Source organism: Maniola jurtina, chromosome 7, assembly GCF_905333055.1.
Source record: "Maniola jurtina chromosome 7, ilManJurt1.1, whole genome shotgun sequence".
Taxonomy (NCBI): domain Eukaryota; kingdom Metazoa; phylum Arthropoda; class Insecta; order Lepidoptera; family Nymphalidae; genus Maniola; species Maniola jurtina.
The window spans coordinates 12126027-12135945 of NC_060035.1; the positions used below are offsets into that span (position 1 = coordinate 12126027).

The following is a 9919-nucleotide window of genomic DNA, read 5'->3' on the forward strand; positions in this document are numbered from 1 at the left end:
TTCCTTTAATTTTAATTATTATAAGTATAGATTAATTAAACAAAATTACAAATCAAAACTTGTTTGATTTACTCACAATAAAGTTTTCATTTTCCTTACTTATTTGTAATTTTTAGTTCCAAAACTAATTTTAGTCCTGATATGAATTTACTTTTTTAAATCTTACTAAAAAAAATTATTCCTGGAGTCGCAATGATGAAAGATTGAAAAACAGATTTTTGTTCAAATTGGAAACTTTTACAAGTGCATTTGAATCGACAAAAGAGTTCGAAATGTTCACGTAAAGATGCCCACGCACTTGAACTGAACTGCAACTGAACTGCACGTGCGCACTGCACTGCAACTGCGCGTACCGCGTAGCGCGTCACTGCCGCGCGTCGCGGCTGGAGAGAATATCGTGCGGGGCGCTGCCACGACGCGCAGTTCAGCTGCAGTTCAGTTCGAGTGCGTGGGCACCTTTATTCTTGATATACTTACTCAGTTAGATGGGTGTAAATTACATGACCAGGAAAAGCATATAATATTTGTAATAAAAGTCAGCCACCGAAGGTATTGGATTACGAGAGATAATATGCAATCTATAACATAATGCATGCAACAAGGACAAAGCTTCCTTTCTCCAGTTGCGGTATAGATAGTTCCTAAAGGGAACATACATAAATTACATACAGGGAGTCTTGGATGAATAAATACTCAGGATGGTATGCTCCGAAAAGTCAAATGAAGCAGGGGAACTGTCAGTTGATGAGTATGTGTGCGTTATGGAATGATACCATTCACATATGAAAATTTGCCTATTTTCCTATTTTTCCCTATTTTTCCCTTTCACGATGATTATTAAAAAATGAGATCTCATTAGATTAGTCTTTATTATGATAGTTACAAATCGATGGATGTTCGATGCTAGAAAATAATAATTTATCGATTGCAACGTATTAAAATTTACCTACTCTGTTTTTACATAATTTTGATTAATTACAGTATAGGGCCTCTGGCCTTATTGAAAATCTCTGCTTAACAGGGTGCCCATCACCATGTTTACTATATAATCGTATCCTGACAGTTAAAAATAAAAAAGTTAAAAAGTCAAATATAAAAACGCAATATATTCACTAAAAATATTTAATAATAATCCAAGTATGTACCAGTTAGCGATTTTATTTAGCGTATCTCGCAGGGTTAGTAGACTATTCACTACTTTTGGTGTTATACACCGGGCAAGTTTACATCCCTATATCGTAGATCTCTTACCAAATTACACAAAGCGGCTCTTGGGTAGCGGTTTTTTTTTTCTCTAAGCCAAATTCAAAGTTATTTATTCAAAATGGGTTCATATTTTATTTGTCTTGTGTTTTCTGACATTTATGACCTTAAAAAATACCGAAATAAAGATAAATATTCTAGCTATCCGTATAGCGTCCCATCTTTGACCACATCACGCGTGACGAGTCCTCCGTTCGTCGCTAAGGTTGTTTTGGTGGGTGCCTACTGTAAGGTTATTTTTAAAAATTGATTTGAGTTGTCAAAAATAATATAAAATTATTAATTTATCTAATGCAGGTAGTTTGATAAAATCGATATTTCGCTCATTCGATGTCATACAATCTGTTGCTAGGAGGCCAACAAGATTGAACTTGCATAAATACGGGCGTTTCGAAGGTTTTAGTTTAGTCTCCTTCTGAGATTCGGAGCGATATCGCATATTTTCGGTATTTGGATTGTGAACTGGATAATTAGATGTTGTGATAGCAATCACGCTCTAATTAAATTACTTATTTTGGCATTAGTTTGTTTAGATTATTACTCTCGGATAACCTTACACATTAAACTTGTGTTTTTTTGTGTTGGTTTTGGAGAGGACATTCCAATAATTCGATAAAAATATTTAAATAATACCTGCTTTTCTGAGTGATGCCAATACTACTACCTATCATGGACTAACTATAACTAAATAATATTATTAATGTAGTAAGATTTTGATTACCTATTTATTTATTTCTTTATTGCACACACAAACATATACATTTACAAAAAACATAGAAGACAACATGGTAAGTACGTTGGACAGATAAAAACGTATGTTTTTATCTGTCCAACGTACGTACACCAATTACGTAGGTACCTAGGTACTTCATGATAAATTTGGCATGCAGCTATTATGACGGAGACTGGTATATTAAATGTACTACAATTTAGTAATAAGTTTTGTTTTAGTTAAATTTCAATATCAATTTAAAATCTTTTAATTAACAAAACAGCCTTTTTCGCTTAGTTATATTATGATTGTCATCAAAAATAAAATATAAATTTGTCTAAATATAATGAAAAAAAAATTGCTCATTTTTAGGCAAAATTACCCCATTTATTTTCTGACAACCCTAGACTTCAATTTGAAGTTGTGTAATTTGCACAGCACGATTACGATACGATTTAAAATTAAATTATTTCATTGAAGTGTCAAACAAAAAAATATAATCACTACGTTGTGTCAAATGCGTATCGGAAGGTGTTAAGTGGCCAGTTTCGTAGAATTTATGTTGAGTTTGTGTGCGTGACGTGTAATTACAGAGATTTGGTCGATAGTGGGTCGATAGTTGTGCTTCCTTCGTTTGTACGGCGGGGTCACCGGTTGACAGGGAGTATGTAATTTTTTTAACTGGTGATTTATCTATAATAACTATATAAAACACAAAAAATGTCTATCTATGTACGGCTTCGAAACCATCCAACTGATATGCCTCAAATCAGTTTCATTAGAAAGGCAATAATGTGAAGATGGTTTTAAAAAAAGAACAATTCATTAGGCATATTCTTTTTATTGCGTAGCAAACGCCGGATATCCGCTAGTTTTCGATAAATCTTTAGCTTTATTGGCAACTAGCGACTCGCCACGGCTTCGCACGGGTAGCTAAGTACAATTTTCATACAAATGTTTTTTTTGTAAATTAAATAGGTATAGCCTATGTCACTCAGGAACAATGTAGCTTTCTACTAGTGAAAAAATTTTCAAAATCTTACAATATGTTCACACAATTTACATAATGTTATCCACAGCCCACGATCAAGCTACGTTACGAATACGTGGTTGATGACGTCATTGACACGCGTGACCGCAGACACGTCCACGTAGCTCAACGCTCCGCGCGCTATCGGCAGTCGGCACTCGGCACGGCAATGCAGGGTGATCGGAGCAGATTGCACGCGTCACAGCCCACGCGGCGCACGACTGCGTAGTTTCTCGCGTTGTTAGGGAGTTGGGACTGGGAGCACCAAGCGACTCGAATGTTCCGGATTTGCCCCAAAGTCTGAAACCGCGTATCAGCAAGCGCAGTGCGGGACGACCTCCGACCCGCTGGGCTGATGACCTTAATAGGATAGGGGGAAGTGGGTGGATGAGGAAGGCGGAGGATCGTGTGTGGTGCGCGCTCTCGGAAAGGCCTATGTCCAGCAGTAGACGCAAAGAGCCTGATTGATTGATTGATTATTCATTCACTAAAAATACTGTACCCCTTGCTTATTTGTTTATTAGCTTAGAATTTAGTTATGTATTGTTATATAAATTAATTTTTAGTTGTAACATTAGTCGACACTATTCGCATGCGGTGTTTACCTATCATTAGCTTATAATTTTTTTCTAAGAACTTTGTATTTTTAATATTGTATGTAGGTAATTGATTTATTTGTTATAGCTGTTGATAAACTTAATAAATGGGAGAAAAAATTAGAGTGTGTCTATTTTGTTGTTAATAACAAAAAAACTTGATGTGATATATAGGTGCATAATATTAACTGTTTATTATAAATTCAGTAGAATCTGCATTTCGAACCATAGACGTAGCATAAGAGACACTACAACATGATATGAAGTGTCCTACATGATATGAATATATTTTTTAATTTTGATTTTACGTATTTCAGTAATTATTATAGTTTCTCATTCAATAATACTCCTTCGTTTCACAAAAGCTCTGCGTTTATCATTTTGTCCATTTAATGAGAAATTTCAACGAGACCTTTGTGAAACATACTTAAGTAAATGGACGCGAACGAAATCGCGGGAACCAGGTAGAGTAAACTATATTAAACCGTATTGACTTTGATTTTGATTTAGATGTTATGAATAAAATAAATAGATAAGTAACACTAGTTTTCTGAAAACGATATTTTGTCCGGAGTTTTCATTTTTGGATCTGGTAATCCTAGGGGCGATGGGAGGGGACGCGCCATTGTCCGCCATTTTGTCGAGTATCGTGCACTCGTAAACCGTGACTCGTGAGTGAACCAGTTGACTACGAAAGACGTATTTTTAATTTTAAGCAAACGTGTTATATTTTGTCCCACTATGGAATCTTTGATAGAAAAGGTTAAACAATATCCCTGTTTGTGGAACATGAACGATATTTATTATAGGGACACTGGTAAGAAGGATGCAGCTTGGGATCGTATAGCGAAGCAGTGTGGACTTGTAAATGGTGAGCAAGACTTACCTATTATTTTTAATTTTAATCGACTTATTACTAAAGAATGTATTCACGAAAAATTTCCAATTGCACTGTTTTGCAAACAACCAATAATAATTACCTCAGGTATTTATAAAGGTAGGTAGTTATCAAAAAATGATACGCTGCCAGGATATTGCCCACCTAAGTGGTGGGAACTAAGGATTTGCCAATTTTTGAATTTATATGTATTGTTTGTCTCAAGTACAGACTTTTTCGTTGAACTTGGAGTTCAAATTCCTCAATCCTTATCCAAAAAATCATCAATACTGGTATAGATACAGTTTTTGAAAATCTTATAAAGATATTGCTGGATATTCCTTGAATTTTTCTTTTATAGGTAGAGAAGCCAAAAATCAGTGGAAGAAATTACGAGATAGCCATAGGGAAGCTTTGAGACGTCGCAAAACCGCTACGGTGCAAATATTGAGACCCTGGAAATACGAGGCCCAGATGGAATTTGTATTGCAACAGAGTGAATATACGGAGACAGTTTCAAGTCTCCCAACTTTACAAGACAGTCATCACGACACTCAAAATTCCTCAGATATAGGTCAGTTACTGAAAGCTGTTAAATTCATACTTCGTCATTTCATGTACATATTGTTATATATTTAGGTCACTAATATCTAACTAATCTTAATCTTAATATTATAGAATCTACGCCCTCTCCGCCGGGATCCCCACATCCATCTTCATCTTACATAGACCATGAGAACAGGAAACAAAAAATACTTGAAATGTCAAGTTTTGATATGAACCGCGTACCACAAGATGCACTATCAAACTTGTTTGCAAGTTTGTACCAGAAGACACGCGAACTTCCGAAATACTTACAATTGCGAGTACAGAGAGAAATCTTTGAATCAGTTACAAGAGCTGAAGAAGAAGCTATGTCCCTTGATCCATTGAATTCTTACTACAGTCCTGTTGCCAGAAATTCAAGTGCTCTTCAAAGCAGCCCTTTCTCTGATGCTTCAGCGGATACCAAACCTAAGCCACCGTACGGAAAGTGATCTTAACCTGGTGTCCATGCAGAAAACTCGCCACAACTGTCACACGAAAGCAGCTGTTCACTTGATGTCTCTACTTTCTACGAAAATCAATTTGTTTAATGGAAAATATAATAATTGAAAAATTATACCTAGTCTCATATAATTTCTGTACAAATCATACCCAGATGGAAATGGCAATGTTGCTAAGAATACTGGCTGCATTCTAGCGCTGTGTGTATCATTAGTGAATAATTTCACGAGGATATAGTCGCGGACATCATCTAATAACTGAATAAAGTATTATTTACTAAATAATTAACGTGCGAACCTTATGTGTGAACAGAGTGCGCAGCAATGGAACACCACCTTTATTGTAATACATAACGTCTTATCATTATTATCATCAGAACTAGATCCGGTTATACCTATTAACAATGTAGAGCACTGAACTGACCCTACTTTATATAATTTATCGAATTAATTTCTTTATGCATCGATAATCTAAAAACAATGTAGGTACGGTCTAACTATCTATCTAGAATACCTAGGTTTTCTATTTAGAATATTGGGAAATGCAATTTAAATAAATCAGGCTTTTCAAATTTTTTCTAATGCAAGTCTAGAATAATATAAATGCGAAAGTGTGTCCGTTTGTCTGTTAACATTTTACAGTTAAACCAGAGACAAAACCTGGCACCACTATTATTTCATAGAAATTAAATGATTTTTTGTTTTAAAAAAAATTGAAGTTTAAAAGATCAGTACCTAACGAAAGTGCAGGGGTTACTTACTCCCCCTACTCAACCCATCAGCGACTCACTACTAAGTACATACGGGTCTTCTCTCAGAATGAGAAGGGCTTAGACTATTTATAGTGGACTTTACCACGCAGATAGACGCTTACAGCATGCAGAATTAGTGGTTTCTGGTGGGAGGCTTCGGCCGTGGCTAGTTACTAGCCCACCGGCAAAGCCGTGCCGCCAAGCAATTTAGCGTTCCGGTAGGATGCCGTGTAGAAACCAAAGGGGTGTGAGTTTTATAAAAACGGCCATGGTTAGCCCGCTTCCATCTTAGACTGCATCATTAGTCATCACTTACCACCAGGTGAGATTGCAATCAAATCTGAATTTAAAAAATAAAAGTGGTGCGTTCGATCGAACCTTGGATCTCCGGAATAGGAGGTCAAAATGCTACCACCGCTTTTTAGGTCCAAAAACCCCAAGTAGTTTGATACTCTGTGGAATATAGAATTTTATCGAATAATGTGAATTCTGAAACCGAATGTGAAAATATCGATGTCCTTCCTAAAAAACGCCTATAAATAAATCTGTAAGTGAATAGATCAGGCCAGGGCCTTCGACACAGATACAGAAAGACTCGAGTTACGACTGTCCATATTATGACTACTGTGATAGAGTTACATACTAGTACCTATAATATACCTGCAATATTATGAAAATCGACAAAAAGTGAGTCAGTTTCAACCTAGAAGGAATGTGCAACAGATCGTAGCCTATTTCGTATCTTAGTGGCTCTGGCTATGTATTTTAAATACCTTCTTAGGCCCACTTGCACAAGGACAGTTTAGTAGAAACGAAGTTAAGTAGGTAGTTAATTTTTTTAATGCTGTCACTTTTTAGCCAGAGCAAAATGGGTTGCCAAAAAGTGATATGCAAATCTCCCAGAAATCGGTTTAAGTACCTACATATAATACGTGTCAGGTTGGAATAGCAATCGGAGTATGAGACGGGGGAGCGCCCAGCACTCCCGCACGTCACCTGCGGGCTGTACGGGTGTACGGGGCGTCCCCAACCCGGTTGCCATCACAACCCGTCGCGCACTATACGAAAAAAAAAACGCGGAATTGAGAACTTTCTCCTTTTTTGGAAGTCGGTTAAAAATACTTACAGTATATTATGGCAAAGACCTGCTGATCAATCAAATCGGGTTACCTAGTCAGCTTTTAATCGAAACAGTCGATACTTCTTATCATAGGTGACATTTTAGTTTCGTAACTAACCCGAAAGGCACTCGTCACCCAAGGCATGTCGTGTAATATGCTTGTATATATGATTAAAGTCATGGAGATAAGTGAACGGAAGGACGCTTAACTGCACGCGCTGCTGCGCGCATACGCGTGTACGATTTATAGTTGGAATAATAGCCGAATTTTGGGCACAACTAATCTTCACAGAGCGTGAGGGAAATTTCGGTTTGATCTGAACCGACGATGTATCAAATAATAGGCTATAGTGACGCGAAATGATAGAAAAATAGGGGTATATTTGAGCTACCCTTTGACGCCTGCTAGTGACTTCGACGGCGTTTTGTTTTTTGCGTCACCCGCAGCGAGTTAGCGCGCGTAATCTGCGGGTTTGCGGGGCGTCGCCCCGCCTCATAACCCGATTGCCATCTCGACCTGTCGCAACCTATAGGTACTTTCTAATTATTATTTGTGCCTTAGTTCTTAACATTTAGGATAAAACATTTTGTGAATTAATGTAGGTCGCGGCCTCTTATTCAGGCGTGGCTAAATACAATGTAGATACAGTAGAGTAACCATATTATATTATGACATGATTAAATTAAAAATTTATAACACCCCCGACAAGTGAAGGTTACAGTAACTAGAAAAGAGCTGATAACTTTCAAACGGTCGAACCGATTCTTGGATTATAGCTAAAAACACTCTCGATCAAGGCACCTTTCAAACAAAAAAAACTAAATTAAAATCGGTTCATTAGTTTAGGAGCTACGATGCCACAGACAGATACACAGATACACACGTCAAACTTATAACACCCCTTTTTTGTTCGGGGGTTAAAAACAATATTAAATAGGGCCGACAAAGGGTGGTGCAAGCGATGTGACTACACCATGAGTATCGCCCTAAAAGGGGCGCGCGGAACCGGGCGACAAAACACTCTCCATTTAGGCAAATTTTTAGGGTTCCGTACCTCAAAATGAAAAGGAAATCTTATAGGATCACTTCATTCTCTGTCTGTCTGTCGTGTCTGTCAAGAAACATAATATAGGGTACGAGTACTTCCCGTTGACTTAGAATCATGAAAGGCAAATAATTAACTGGACTTGTCAAGGACTTATAGCACAAATAAAGGGAAAATCTGAAAACTGTGGTTCCATCATAAAAAAAATTGTGTTTCCGAAATAATTAGTTTACTTACTAAATCACATCAAGATGGCGCTGTAAATTTTTATCATACTATTTTGAGATTTCTTGTACTATAGTGTGGAGCCCTTCCTTTGCGAGTTCGACTCGCACTTGACGGATTTTTTTAATTGAGATTATTTAATTATAATTTAAAATTGTGAGTCGCTTTGCTTCTAACAAATTTTAATTTCTATTCATCAAATATCAAAAATTTCGAAACTCCGCGCGGCGCTGAAACGGATTAAAAATGCCAAGAAATAAGTAGATCTCCCTGCCTTAGCCGAAAAACCTAAGTGTACCTACCTAAGCTGAAATCAAAGGCTGTAATCTAAGTTTAATGAATTATTGCCAATTGGTCAATAAGTAATTGTCATCAGTAGGCCTTGATGTCTTAATCTTAACAGACGATTTGAACATTCTTCGAAATATTTTTTCTGGTAACTATGGATCAATGCGACTGCAATTAAAGAAATAGCTGTGGCTCAATTATTCATGATTTCATTGCAATTTTTGGAACGAAATCAGACGGCCACAGATGAAGTAAGGATGAGACGGTCTTATTCTCTATGAGGACCATAAAACAGCTTTGCAAAAACAGGCTCAGTAAAAATAAACTGAATCTACGAGTGAGATCCTACTAAGTGATTTCGTCAGAACACAGTAGGTATTTGCAAAGCGTTTTCTTGGTCTTGTGAAATCAGAGCTTCACCAGGGAAGCTCGCTACTCCAGTTCACTTGTTTCCAGGATGCACAATTTCTTGCATATCTCAAACGGCCACTCACGACTCATTAATGGCTTTAGCCGGCGACTGACTGCGATGTTGGCAGCTAGAGGCCTCCCTCTCCCTCGAACTTGAACTCCCTGCACTTTTAGGTTTGTTGTGGTCCATGTAGCTTGGTTGCGTTTCCAACAAAAAAATTCTAAACCGCCCGCTTTCCCCAACTTACTGAGGCAAGTCTGCAACTGACGCAGGACTATCGTCTAATAAACCTTTATGATTATGACATCCAAAATCCAAGTCTTTCAAATCCAAAACTCCCCGATTTTTCCAAAAAGGTTTATCTCATTGTGCTCACTGTGGCAAGTCTGCAACTGATGCAGGACTTATCGTCTAATGAACCCTTGAACCCTTTTGACAGCCAAATCGATAGTTTTTGACTGCCGCTAAATCAACAAAGCATATCTTTCTCCCACCAAACTTCGGTATAAGTGAGCTTTTTGAAAAGTAGACGTGTCCTACATAGGAAAGGAT

At 37.3% G+C, this 9919-nt stretch overlaps 1 protein-coding gene across 1 annotated transcript; it reads left to right on the plus strand.

Moving 5' to 3' along the window:
- The first annotated feature begins 4253 nt into the window (after positions 1-4253).
- On the plus strand, positions 4254-5631 carry LOC123866664. Its single transcript, XM_045908349.1, has 3 exons — positions 4254-4472; positions 4840-5052; positions 5157-5631. Exons 1-3 carry the CDS (start codon positions 4343-4345, stop codon positions 5513-5515), a joined length of 702 nt encoding a protein of 233 aa, XP_045764305.1. The 5' UTR covers positions 4254-4342; the 3' UTR covers positions 5516-5631.
- The last annotated feature ends 4288 nt before the right edge of the window (positions 5632-9919 follow it).